The following is a 13,998-nucleotide window of genomic DNA, read 5'->3' as shown; positions in this document are numbered from 1 at the left end:
TCTCATGATGAGATCTCATTTTCTGTAGATAAATATACAAATATAAATACATGCACAAATATGTAAACACCTACATAAGCAAACTTTCAGGAAGATATAATGAGGATGAAAACATTCAAGGGTTACCTTTGGGTAGTATGTTTTGGGGTAATTATTTTTTCCCCTCCACATACACTGTGACAAATACAGTGGAATGAACCTCATGCACAGTGCATCAAGGCAAAAACTCCTGAACACCCAACACGGTCCATGAATTCATAAAACATAATATGAGGCTGCTCAAAATAACTAGGTAGCTTAGTATGTACTAAGAATGAAATGTTCAGATTAAGAATAACTGAAATAAGGAAAACAAATTACCTTCAAGTTCCCATTAATCACTACTCTACTCTTCCCAGCTCCCTCCTATCTCCATGCAAACCCAGCACTCACTTGTGAGACCACTGGAGGTTCATCCCATATTTGGTGGAGAAAGCCAGCGCCATTTACTGCTACTCTGGGGAGAAGATGTGCATGAAGCTGGCGGAAGGTGTAGGCATTGGGATGCAGACTGCACACTCTGAGTCTCACTGGGGCTGGCTTCCCTCATAAATAGCTCGTCATTCACGATGCATAGACTGGAGAAAAACGGACACTCAAACAACTGGACGAATGGACCAACCCAGTCCCCCAACAATGATCCTGCTCCCACTGCCACTGAGCAACTAGATACGTTTCATACCCCTCCTGTGTCTGTCCCCCAGGTTCCTTGACTGTTATCTATGCTCCCCCCCCCCCCCGCCCACATAGCCCACCTTGGGAGAGATTGTCTACCAGCTTCACTAGATTTATAAGTTAATCCCCAACCTAGGGACGATTTCATATTTCCCCTTTGCAACAGGCCAAGGAGTCGATGGTCTGATTCCCGTTTTCAGAAGAAGACACTAAGTCACAGAGAGGTCATGTGACTTGATCAAGGTCACACAGCAAGTGAGTCTTGGGTCAAGGAGAGAACCCAAAGCCGATTCCAGAGCCCATGCTCTTCTTAACCACTAGCTGACACTGCTCCTTGGATCTACCTGCTGCCTTTCCACCATACTGAGTAACCCTAAGGTCTGCATCACCACATTCCCCCGCCCCTGAGCCCAGGCTGGGATGGGCGTTCCCACCCACAACACGGTCTCACCTGGAAAAGCTGCCAGGGGTAGCGATGAAGGTCCGGGTGAAGGCGCGCACAAGGCCCTGAGAACTTCCTTTCACTTCAACAACAAACAACAGTACCCCTTAGAGCCACGGGTGCTTTACACACTTACACGGGGGTCCCCAGGCAGGGTCATGACTTGACACTTAGGCTGAGGGGACAGTTGTTCACTGGGGCCAGGGTGTCAGGAATGGGGAGGGCAACCATAGGAGCAGTCTGCTCCCAGTGACAGGGCCCCATGACAACCACGTCACAAGGTCATGAGATGCATTTGTCACAGCTGCCCAAGAGGTGGATATCACTACCCCATTTTGCAAATGAGGAAACCTCGAGGTTAAGGAATGGCCTAAGTTCTCAGAGTAGGGATCTGGGATGAGAGCCACCAAACGCCACAGCCTGTGTCCCTAACGCCCAGGGTGTGCGGGGCAGACAGACATGGACACAGCTCAGACCTGGGTTGGCTGTGGGAAGACTGACGGCTAGAGAACCCAGTGGAGATGGGATGAGAAGGGAAGGGAAGGGAAGGGAAGGGAAGGGAAGGGAAGGGAAGGGAAGGGAAGGGAAGGGAGGGAAGGGAAGGGAAGGGGAGGGGAGGCAAGGGAAGCCTGGAGGGTTCTGGGAGGGAGCCTTTCCAGGGGGAGGGAGCAGTGGGGCATCTGGGGAGGGGTCTACACACACTCACCTTCCTTGAACACCCCATTGACAGAGAAGCAAAGCATTGTTTCCTGAAAGGGAAGAGCCCAGGCACTCAGTCACCACCTCAACCTAAACTTACCCACCTGCGGCTTCCTGGGCCCGTCCCAGGGAGGAAGTAGGTGCTCACCTTCTGGAACCACAAGTCCACCACAAAGGAGCTAAAGTCATACTCAGTCTTCGGCAACACACAGAGGGTGTGCACAATGTCACCTCTTGTATACTTCAGCAGCTGGACCCGCAGATCTGTGGGGGGAGGGGAAGCAAGCCAAGGCCAGGGGCTGCCTCGCCCTGGAACCTATGATTGACCCCTTTCCCGCCCAGTCTTCCCATCACACACTCACGGGGGTCCTTGAGCTTCTTCATATTCCTGCTCTCCTTGAAGTACTCGCCCAAGCTGCTTCTAAGAGACAAAGAGGAACAATGACCAGCATGGGTGCTTGCAGGAGCTGGCCTGTGTCTGCTGGGGAGCTACACGCCCCAGGAGCAGAGCCCAGGCTGTGATACTCACGGGGCTGGGTCCTCGGGGTGGAAGGGAATGGTCAGGGAGAAGCAGGCCTCCTCGTGATAAGCACCCAGGAGATGCTTTCGGTCTCCATAGTCATGGATCAAGTAATACCTGAGGGGGAGCAACAAGGACCATCTGTATGTGTGGTCTGGACCTCAAATGAGACTTGAAAACTCCCATGAGCAGACCTGAGCTTGGGTGGCCTCACCTGTCCTAGCCCTCCTCCCCTCCTCCCCTTGCTCAGCTTCCCAGGGGTACTTACTGCTGCAGGAATTGCAGGACTAGACTCTTCAGCTCATCAGATTCAAAGAAACTTCCCTGGAACCAAAACAGTCTTCAGGACCAGGGCTGACACCCCCTCCTCATGCACCACCTGAAACCCTGCTTCACCTCCAAGCTCACCTCGCAGGCTGGTAGGAGCTTGCGGGCTTCAATACCACACTTAGTCGGTGGGGGTGCCTCCTGGCCATCCTGGGGGAGGGAAGAGGATGTCAGCAGTGTAGACCAGGAGGTGGTGCTGGATGATCAAGGAAAAGGATGGGCCCAGGAGAGGGTGGGGGTCACAAGTCAGGTGTGAAAGGACCCCAGCATTTCCACAGGCTGGACTATATTTTGGATCATCGCCTTGGGGTCCCCAAAGCCTGTGGAGAATGTGGTTGAAGAAGATCCAGAGCCTTTGTCAGGTTCCCACAGAGGCTGTACCATCCCCCTCCCCCCAGGACATTTAAGGGTCAGGTTCAAAACTGTACCTTGGGCAAAACCTAATGGGGTTCAGAATAGTTTGTGGGTGCTGTCAGGGCCAGTTAGCAGAGTCAGTGATCAAGGAATATACTTACCAAGCTTAGTAACTTGGGGAACAATTCCAGGATGGAGCTGCCAAAATCAAGACAAAAGAGAAAAGTCAGTGAAACTGAGGAGGTGACCCCCCTCGTGGGAGCAAGTACACTTACAGCAGACACAGCCCAGTGTGCCCCACCCACACTCCACTGTCCCAGGCTTCCAGGGCCCTGGGCACCTCCCCCATGGACTGACCCAGAGGGAGAGTGTTCCCTCCCTCCCTCCCTAATCCCACTCCTTCCCCTGGGTAGCTCCCACCCAGACTGCCCTGACTCCCTTCTCCAGTGCCACAAGGACTAGCATTTCAAACTTATGCTACAGGCCTTCCTTCCCCTCCCTTCCTTCCTCCAGGGCCCCACTGGAGGCTGTGGAGAGAAGAGGGAATGGGGTGGGAGCCCAGGGCTCTGCTACCTCCCTGGGGGTCCAGCACTCTGCCAAGACAAGGACACCCCCACCCCATGGATGGCCCAGGATGCTGGGCCAGGGAGGTGAGTGAGGAGGGGATCAGGAGGCAGGGAGGGAGATGGAGGGGGATGAAGACAGAAAAGGAGTGAAGGTAGGAGGGGAGATGAGAGAGACATGGGGGCATAGAGACAAGGGAGAGAGAGAAAGCAAAGGGAAGGGAGAGAAGCTCTACTGTGGAGGGGGTCAGGGAAGAAGAGAGGAGAAAGAGGAAATGGCGCCCCTGCTGCAGCCCTGTCCTTCACCTGCCCTGGGATGGCCCAGGCACTCCAGGTAGGAATGGAAAATAGGCACATGTTGGACTGGGGGCCCAATGGGTGCTGCTTGGAACTTTGTCGACTTTGTGACACACAGAGAGGAGAACATAGGGCCTGAGGTCCTCCCAGAGGACCAGGTCCGCTGCCCCCTGCAAACAGGCAGTGTCAGGGGAAGCTCAGGCTCCCAGGGGCAGCAGCGGATACATCTGACCTTATATTGGTTGACTTATCATGGAGGGTGGTGCACAGGGGGTCTCTGTCCGCACACATCCCTTCTGGCTCCGGCTGCTGGTCCTTGTCCATCTCCCCTGCAGACTTCACCTGTAATTATAGAGAGGAACCACACGGACCAGAGAAACACAGCCAGGATGGCCCTGCATCCACCAGTCCCATCCTTTCCCTACAAATCCACTTCCCTTCCTCTGTCACCTTCCCATAAGCCTTCCCACTTTCCCTTCAAAGACGGCTCTGGGTACCACAGATCACCTCAGTGTTGCAGAGGTTCAAGTTCTTGGTGTCAGAAGCATTCTGCATAGTGTTGGACAGGCCACCCGGCTGGTAGGGTTGCTTGTTGCTCAGGTTCAAGGACAAAAGCTGTGATGAGGAAAGAGTTAGAGTGAGGACCCCAACAGGGGATACCTGAGACCAATCTGCCTCTTCTACATAATCTCTCACACCATCACCACCAGCCCCAACATTGGGACTAAGTCCTCACCTTGGGCATATTCCCTGGATGGATCTGCAGGGAGGCAGCCATACCATTTCTAGGGTTCTGTGCCATTCCAACATCATGGGTCATCAAGTCTCCAGGAAGAGAGGACGAGGGAAACAGAGTCTGGGAATTGTCAAGAGATTGCTGGGAGGCATCACATCGTTTGTTCACAGTCAGCTGCAGAGTGAGGGGTGGGATCCAAGGCTCTGAGTCTGAGGTGGTGATTGAGGGCAATTGGTGGGTCTGGCTGTGAGTGCACAGCTTGTGTTGGGTCTGCATTACCTTTATCTGCTCCACCTTTCCTGACTTCAGTTCCTTCAGCACAGACTGGGGTGCATCACAGGGCTCAACAAAGATAGCTATCTGTAGAGAACACAAGAGGGGCTCTGTGAGGACCAGGAAATCTGAGCCTTGGGATCAAGCAAGACCATGTCCCTGTCCTGCCCTTTTGCCCCCAGCTAAACCTGCTCATGCCCTTGACACACACCCTTTCATTATACTCATTGTAAATCTTGCCACTGACATTCTTCAATGCAAAGGCAATGTTGGCATCCTCAACAAAGAACTGGGCCTGCATTTTCTCATAGTGAAACTGTAGAGAGAGTGACAAGAGAAGCAGAATATGAGACCAGAGCCATTTCTCATCTGGGCCTGCCATCCACCCCGTTTCCTCTCATCGGCCTCAATGTCTCTTACTTCAACTGGGGTGAAGGGGACGCTGCATTTCTTTTGAATCAAACTCAGCAGCCACTTCTCATCATATTTTATACCAAAGGGAATCTAGGAGCCAAAGAAAAAATGCGAGAAAGAAAATTGATACAACGAAATCCAAGGTTAAGATAAGACCCAACTGTGTCTTGCTTTAGGACCTTGTTTCAGGCTTTAAATAATTTCTTAAAATAGGACAATATCTGTTATCACTAACTTTTATACCAGGCATGGATTTCCTAAATACCCTTTCTTACCATTCAAATACTTGTCCTGAGAAAATCGACTTAAACTGTTTCACACATACTTCCTTTCATAAAGTTCTAAGAGATCCTACCTAAGGCAGAACTGGCCTGCCCCTCTAACAAAAGAATCAACTCGATCTGTTTCACGTGAACTTCCTTTTATAAAGTTCTAAGAGATCCTACCTAAGGCAGAACTGGCCTGCCCCTCTGACAAGGACCCCAGAGACCCAACCTCCTCCCACACTCAGCTTGAGCCAAACCGAGCCTTTTGGTGTGAAGTGGCTCCATCTCCTTGGCACTAGTTTCCTCCTTTGCTCTCAGACAGTCTCTCCCATGCTCCCTGCAGTCAGTCTGTTCCCTTTACATGGCTTCTCTGATCCTGCCCTCAGATGATCTAGCAAGTTAACTCCTAGTAAGAACATGGCAGATTACCAACTCCACTGACCCAGAACAGTTCCCAGCATCTCTACATGAGTCCAACATGACTCCCACTGTCATCTTCTCCATATTAGGTCCACTTAGCCAGGACACTCACCATGATCTTGAACCAGCTCCCCAAGGTCTCATCCTGCCCGTTTCTCTCCATTCTTCTCTCTGGAGGCTTTTGTTCCGTCTCCATGGTAACATGGGTTTGGTCTTGTTTAGGAAAATTGCCTCTCCGATGATAGGACGGAATGGCGTAGGGCGCACTGTGGGGAAGTGCATAGAAGAAAGTGCTCCACATATGCTTGGAAAGTCTTCTCTACGTTTCTCAAATGATACCAGAGCTACAATAAAGATTGCTTAACCATTAACCTGATCCCATCATTCCTCACTCTTCCAGGTTAGAGAGAAGAATGACATTTTTAACTACAAGGTTTTGTTCTTCACTGGTTGATACATGTCAGCCGTACTGACTCATCACTTACTATCTTAGTTGCTTGTCCACGTGAGCATCACTTCTTAGTGATTCTCTGTCTTGCTGCTGCTGTGAAGTGACCTGTTCAGACCAATAGTTGTATCTCCTTCGGTACATACCCCAGCATCTTGCTCTTCTTTGTGAAGGGTTCACTTGATCAGTGTGCTCTGAAATTCAGAACAACACATCAGTGGTCCCAGTACCAGAAAAAGTCCTGAGGAAATATCATGTCTAATGAAGAAATATCACTGACTTTATAATCTAAATAGAAAAGTATCACAGTGCTAAATAAAAAAAAAAATAAAGGCTGAGAAACTTCAGTGTAGTTCCGCCTCTCGGGAAATGAGAGGTGGGGAGCATTCACAAGGAAGGAAACAAGCACAGACAAAAGGGTCTGGATGTAGGATTTAGTCTGTGATGTTAGTCCCTGCTCTGCTTGGTTCAGGCTAGGTGACCTGGGATAAGTGGCTTTTCATCTCTCTCACTTCTCTGCTCTGCTCTGCTCTAGGGTGACAATAAAAGCCACCCTGAAATCTAGCCCGGTGTGATGGTCCAAGGGTCAAAAGTGTTCTCCCTTCCTGATGGAGGAATTAGAGAAATGAAAGGTAAGTCTGATGAAATGGTATTTGAAGAGATCTTGGTTGAGAAGTTTCCAAAATTAATAAGATAACTCAGTATAACAATATTATTGTAATAGGAGGAAAAGTATGCTTTAAGGAAAATCGTTCTTAAAGAAAAGACATTCAACGAACGCATCATCATGTAACAAAAACTCGGAAAATTTGTGACCAGAAGACTCAAACTAAAATAATTATTACACGCTCTTCTTTGGGCAGAAGAAATACCATCCCAGGTGGAGGCACATAGATACAGGAAAGAAAGACTAATGATATTTGTGAATATGTAGGCAAATTTAAATGAGTATGATTATATAACACAATGACAGTAATTTCTTCTGGGGATTTAAATATATAGAGAATGAAAATACATGACAATTGGGACTTCCTAGGTAGCACAGTGGTTAAGAATCTGCCTGCCAATGCAAGTGACACGAGTTCAATCCCTGCTCCAGGAAGATCCCACATGCCTCAGAGCAACTAAACCTGTGCCCCACAACTACTGCGCCTGCACTCTAGAGCCCATGAGCCACAACTATTGACCCATGTGCTGCAACTACTAAAAGCCACATGCCTAGAGCCTGTGCTCTGCAACAAGAGAAGCCACCACAATGAGAAGCCCGCACACTGCAACAAAGAGTAGCCCCTGCTCTCCGCAACTAGAGGAAGCCTGCACACAGCAACAAAGACCCAATGCAGCCAATAAATAAAAATAAATAAATAAATCAATACAAAAAATACACGACAATAAATTTGGAGGGAGTATATTGAATCAAAGTGTCTCAAGGTCCCTTAATTGTCTCAGGAGTTCTAAAGAGCTAATTAACTAATATTAGGCTGTGAAAAGGCAAAAATGTACATTGTAATCTGGAGGGTAAACACCACAAGAATGGCAAAAGAATATTTAACTAGATAGCCACATGAGGTAATTTAATCGTTGCAAAATAGTAACCATTTCAAAGGAAAGGAATGGAAAAGGAACTGAGAAAAAGGAAAAATAAATATGCGGTAATATGATATACATAAACCAAATTATGTCTATTTTTACATTAAAAGACTCAAGCTAAATACTCCAAATAGAAAGACAGATATTATCAGACTGGACAAGAAATCTTCCATCAAATGCTCCGGAAAAGAGACACATGCAAAATTTAATCACCAGGAAAATCTGAAAATAAAAAGTGGCAAAATATATACCTTTTCCACATGAACCTACAGAAAGCTGGTATAACCACATTAGTAAAAGAAAAGGTACATTTTAAAGAAAAAACATCACTAGAGAAAGAGGGAGATGTCTTTATGATGACAGGTTCAATGGAATAAGAAGACATTAATACAAAATTCTAAATTTGTATGCATGTCTTAACACAAAGCCAAAACATGCAAAGCAGAAACTGACAGAAATAAAGAGGGAATGGAGAAACCCACAGTCACAGTGGGAAATTTTAACACAGCTCACTGAGTGACATATAAAATGGCAGAGAAAAACTCAGCTAGAGGGAGAAGGTTTTAAAATGACTTAAATAAATTAACAAATTTATTTAATAGACATAGAATATCGCACATGACAACTACACATCCAACATTCCAGAATAGACCATATGCCGGGCATTAAAGCAAGCCTCAAGAACTTGCTATGGACTAACAGAATTTACCCTGACTAGTTAATGTAAGATTCAGTGGTAATGGTGGGTTTTCTGCCCCTCCCCCACCGCTAGTATAAATTCAAGGAGTATTAGTTAACATAATCCCACCCCCCACCTAGGGCATCATCCCCACTCTCCAAATCCTAGACCTGGGAAAATCTCATGACTCATGTCTTTTCTTTTCTTTCTTTCTTTTTTTTTTTTTTAAGTTCAGACAGTGGGTTTTAATTATGAAGCTACTGTGTACTTAAGTTAAAACCAATTAACACTGGAATTGCATTACAAATTTGAAATTATAAGGAAGCAAACAGCTTATGATGGAATTGAAACACAAATATTAATAAAAACCAAAACTTCCCACTCCGTTTAGGTTTTAAAATATTTGTTCTGCAGGTGGAATTCAGAGAAGCAAAAAACATTTTAGAGTTAACTCAATAGCTGAGTAGAAAACCTAATTTCATAGTTAGCTGACAATTGTATAGTAGTTTGAGAAAAGCTCTTCTCCTTGTTTGATGTCCCTGAGTGCGACAAGAATGACACATCGAAGTGGACTATACACGACTTTTGATATTCCTTTGTCATTTCCATCTATGAGTATCCCATCTAGGCATCTAAAAATAAATGGATTTCCAATGGACTGGAAAAAGATTGGCTCGTACTTCTGATATACTGTACTGGGATACATTGATACGACCGCGCCTTTTGGTACCAATCCTTTAGTAACGAAGACACCTCTTCCAGCAGAAATCAATGAGCTAGGTGCTCGGGCAACAGTGAAACCCAATGTTTTATAAAGAATTTCTTCTGGTGTAAAGGTATTTTGTTGTTGATGTCTGTATTCAAGCTGTTTCACCCTTGGATGCTGAACTGACAGTAGGTCTTGATATTTTGATTTAACAGGTTCTGGAAGCACAGTCAAGATATCTGATTGCTTATCAAAATCATTTATGAATAGAGCCTGGAAAACTTTCAGTAATGTTCCTAGGACATCTTCATCTGAGATAACTTTGTCTTTGGATTCCTCTGGAACATATCGGAGGGTCCTGAAAATGGGAAAAGTTTCTATTCACTACCCTTCAAGTGATAAAAGCCTGACTGCCTTGATGTCTCATGGGTTACTGGCCTTTACGAAGATTATTCTCATGCGTCTGAAGGGCATAAAACTAAGAAGTTCAGAAAAGAGTTTTTTAGGTTTAGTTCTAGTTACCTGACTCCCAACAAGTCACCAACAGCTAATACTTAGGAAAGGTCCATTCCATACCAGATTCTGTTGGGTCCTGTGTTCATTACCCCATTTTTGCAGACAAGGAAACTCAAGCTTGGAGATGTTAGGGAACTTGCCCAGGGTCCTAAAGCGGGTAAACGGGAGAGCCGGAAGCAGAAATAGGGCTCGTTCCCCACTACACCCAAAGCCATTATATGAATGTTAACTATATAATGAGAATCCTCATACTGCAATGGCTCTTTTTACACGCGTGTAGTTTCAAAGACAAATTTAACATATGTTTTGTCACAGTCTTTTCCAGAAGTAATTAATTCTTTAATGAGCACTCTATTTCCGTAAATAACTTTTAAGTGTTATTTTTACTCCTTGGTTTAAAGGAACCAATTTCCGCCTCACAATTCGATAGTAAGGAGGCAGCTGAATCCACGCTTCTGTAGCAGGAAACTCTGGGAAAGCCCTCCAGCTACTAAGCAGCCTTCGACGGGGCCCGTCTGCCTATTTGAGCGAGCATCACGTCGACCTCCTCCAGACCGCGAGCAGGCCCCTCACTGCAGCCGGCAACAGCCGACCCTACGGCCACCCGCTCAGCTAGACCCCCTTCTTCAAGCGCTGAATCTGTATTCTAAATCCAATCCTCCACCGTGCTTTTTTTTTAGTGGCTTTTTGCTCGTTTTTGTGCATCAGCTACTCCAAGCTGTTATCCTCACAGCCGAGCTGCGCTGCTTTCTCCACACCAACCACGGAGCTCGGGTTGTGGCTTAGGTTCAGCGCGATCCAGGGCACGAAGCGGTACCTGTAGCGGCGCCATCGCTGCCCCAGGGCCCGCAGCAGGCGGCCCGGCATGGCCGTGCCTGGGCGCCGTGACGGCGACGGCACGCGGGAGGTCGACTCATGTCTTTTCCTTAGCCAGGAAAAAATTCCACCTCAGCCATGGCCATTTCCATTGGAGGGGAGATTTTCCATGTGGAATCAGGATGGGTGTGTCAGAGCCCACTTGGCCCATTTCCTCAAGAGACAGGAAAATAGTCAGCCTTGGCTCTCTCCATCCCTTCAATAAAGGGGGATCAGCTGGTTGGGGGTCCTGTCAGTTGGAGTGGGGGAGGGAACCCAGAACCCCTCTTGCCCTGTGGGGATCTTGTCTCATGCTGATTAACTCACCCATGGGGTGGCCTGAAGGCAGTGATCTGTCACCACTGTCCTCACAGGCTGCTTGTGAAGAGAATCTGTGGGTCCGGAGCTGAAGGTTTGGAGAATATCAGGAAGGCTGCCAAGGAAGGTGAGAGCAGGCCCCAAACTCTCTCAGGACCACACAAAATGGAGTCCTAACAAGAAGTCCCCTCCCCAAGGGCATAGAGAGGAGAGCCCTGGGGGCCAGAGGAGACCTAACTTCCTGTAATTACTGCCCCCTGAGTTTGCTACCAGACTAACAACCCAGAAACTGTTTCCAACTGTATCACTCCCACAGAGGAGGCCAACTAGAGTCAGGAGGCTTAGGGGACCTTGGTACTTGTAGCTAAAAACACAGGGAACTCTGTCCGCCAGACTCTGCATCAGCTGCATTACACCGTGTTCCTTCATTCTGCAAAACCCAGAGAACTCTGAGTGCCAGCCTTAGGAAAGGCTCTGTACTTGCTACATTGTATCTGTTCTTTCATGTATTCCTCACAAGGGGACTCTGATATCAGAATCACCAACTTTCCAAGGTTGCTGAGGCTTAATGAGGTGCTGGAGCTTGTCTAGGATCATTCAGATGCTACCTAGAGAAACAGAGACTGGAATTGAGCTCCATGGAATGGAAGGTGACTTCTCCATGCATAGGTTTACTAAATTGTTGCTGTTATATGGGAGATTTTCTTAAGTTAGTACAAAGTAACAGAATTTTCTGAAAATAGTCAAATGGCTGGAATTAATCTCAGCCCATCTCAGAGAGATAGTACCAAAAAGAAAAACAAAAACAAAAAACCAAACAACAGAGAACAGACCTGGAAAATATAAAGGAAATAGCAATCAGAGTTTTCTGGGTCACTGTAATGACAGTAAAAGGAAACAAATCATGTGTTGTCCTTTAAAAAAAATGTCCTCAAAATAGATAGATGCCCCTAGTGGTCAGAGCCAGAATTGTAGTTCTGAAAGTTCCAGACCAGAGAGTTTTCAAGGCAGAGAGATGCAGAGAGGAGCTTGGACTCCAGTGCAACAGTTATAAATTTCTGGAATTTTCCACCCTTTGTCCACAATCCCTTGCTGCCTGTCTATGCCCTCAGAGAAGTCCAGCCACTGAGAGAAATGAAGAAAAATCTGCACATAAGAGTGTGAACATTTGGGGTAAAAGAAGTGTAAGACAGAAATGTACATACCACACAGATAAACTGTCAAGTCAAAAATTGTTTTTATGAAACAGTATTATGTGAACTCTTTGATACATGGTAAATATATGTGAACTTTTTTGTGTGTTGATTATTAGATATTTTCAAGTGTTCCTCTCAACAAATTACCCTAATCACAAAATATTAAATATTGAAAATGTATACTTAGAAAATAAAATCATTCTTCATCTTCCATCTACATGATCCCATCACCGTGACTCACATATATCCAAGAAAACCTATGTAACAGGATTGCTACGCATTTTCCAGATATGTTTCTCTTTTGTTAATGTATATACCTAAGTTAAAGCATTTGTGTACTTATGTAGTTCTTCTAGATATATTATTTTTAAATTTTGCAATTACATAAGTAACTTTAAGCAAATTGATTTTTTCACTTATTATGACATCTTTAGATTTTCATTTCTTCAGTTAATGGTTTGTCATATTTCCAGATGTTATTAGAGAAGCATTTTGCTTCCTAGGCGAATTATTTGCAGTTATCTTTTATCCCTTTCTCTACTGATTAACAGAAAGCCTTTTTGTTCTTGCAAATGAGTACAAAATCTGTAATATTGTTTGAAATGTTGTTTCCCAACTTTTCAGTCTTTTAATTTTTTTTCTTTTGACAGTACAGAAATTGCTTTAATTTTCATGGATTTTTTTTATTTTAAAATAATGCAGCTATGACAGAAAAAATGAGTAATATATAGAGTTGCATCAAATGCTAGTTCACTGGGAATTCTAGATTCAAATCCTTGATGGCTTCAGGGCACAATGGAAAAGGACTTTAGACCAAAATCTATATCAATGAATAATGGGGAAAATATTAGACTATGTGTTTGCTTATAAGAGAGACCATGTAAAGTGCTTCTGGTCTAAAATAATTCTGTAAATGATCATTTTCTTCCCTCCATGAAAGTTAATTTTCCTCTGCTTCTACCTGGGCCCCACATGCCCAGCATACCCTCCCCCAGATAGTTCAATCCCTGTGGCACTATAGCCAGGCCTCCAGGCTTTTAGGGGAGTGGATTTCATCTCCAGCAGGAGCTTCAAAACCAAAACATGGGTGAGAAGGTTGTTTGAGTACACTATCAGCGTGGCATTGACACCAGGAGAATTCAGAACTACATATGTGACACAAAAAGCCTTTTAATTATTACAAACTTATTAGAGAAATTGAAGGCAAGTTAGAAAATAAAACCTTGTCTATCCCAAACAAAAATGTTACATAGAAAGGAATGCAAATGATAGGAAAATATTTTATAGGCAAATGTTTAGTATTCTCATAAATAAATAAATCTGATTAGTAAAAGAGTTCAGGGACTTTCCTGGTTGCTCAGTGGTTAAGAATCCGCCTGCCAATGCAGGGGACACGGGTTCAATCCCTGGTCCTGGAAGATTCCACATGCCTCAGAGCAACTAAGCCCATGCACAACAACTACTGAGCCTACGCTCTAGAGCCCGTGAGCCACAACTACTGAGCTCCCGTGCTGCAGCTACTGAAGCCCTCATGCCTCGAGCCCATGCTCTGCAACAAGAGACCCTACCTCACTGAGAAGCCCACGCACCACAACAAAGAGTAGCCCCTACTTGCTGCAACTAGAAGAAGCCTGTGAGCAGCAATGAAGACATGATGCAACCAAA

At 45.7% G+C, this 13,998-nt stretch overlaps 1 protein-coding gene and 1 pseudogene across 1 annotated transcript; both read right to left on the bottom strand.

Annotated features, from left to right (window-relative positions):
• Positions 1–491: 491 nt before the first annotated feature.
• LOC130841425 (nuclear RNA export factor 3-like) lies at positions 492–13,778 on the bottom strand (annotated as a pseudogene).
• On the bottom strand, positions 9,227–10,831 carry LOC130842185 (SET domain-containing protein 9-like). The gene is made up of 2 exons (XM_057718842.1): positions 10,737–10,831; positions 9,227–9,809 (listed from the first exon to the last, which is right to left on the bottom strand). Exons 1-2 carry the CDS (start codon positions 10,829–10,831, stop codon positions 9,227–9,229), a joined length of 678 nt encoding a protein of 225 aa, XP_057574825.1.
• Positions 13,779–13,998: the final 220 nt, after the last annotated feature.

Source organism: Hippopotamus amphibius, chromosome X (genome assembly GCF_030028045.1).
Source record: "Hippopotamus amphibius kiboko isolate mHipAmp2 chromosome X, mHipAmp2.hap2, whole genome shotgun sequence".
Lineage (NCBI taxonomy): Eukaryota > Metazoa > Chordata > Mammalia > Artiodactyla > Hippopotamidae > Hippopotamus > Hippopotamus amphibius.
This window is presented reverse-complemented; position numbering and strand designations above follow the sequence as displayed.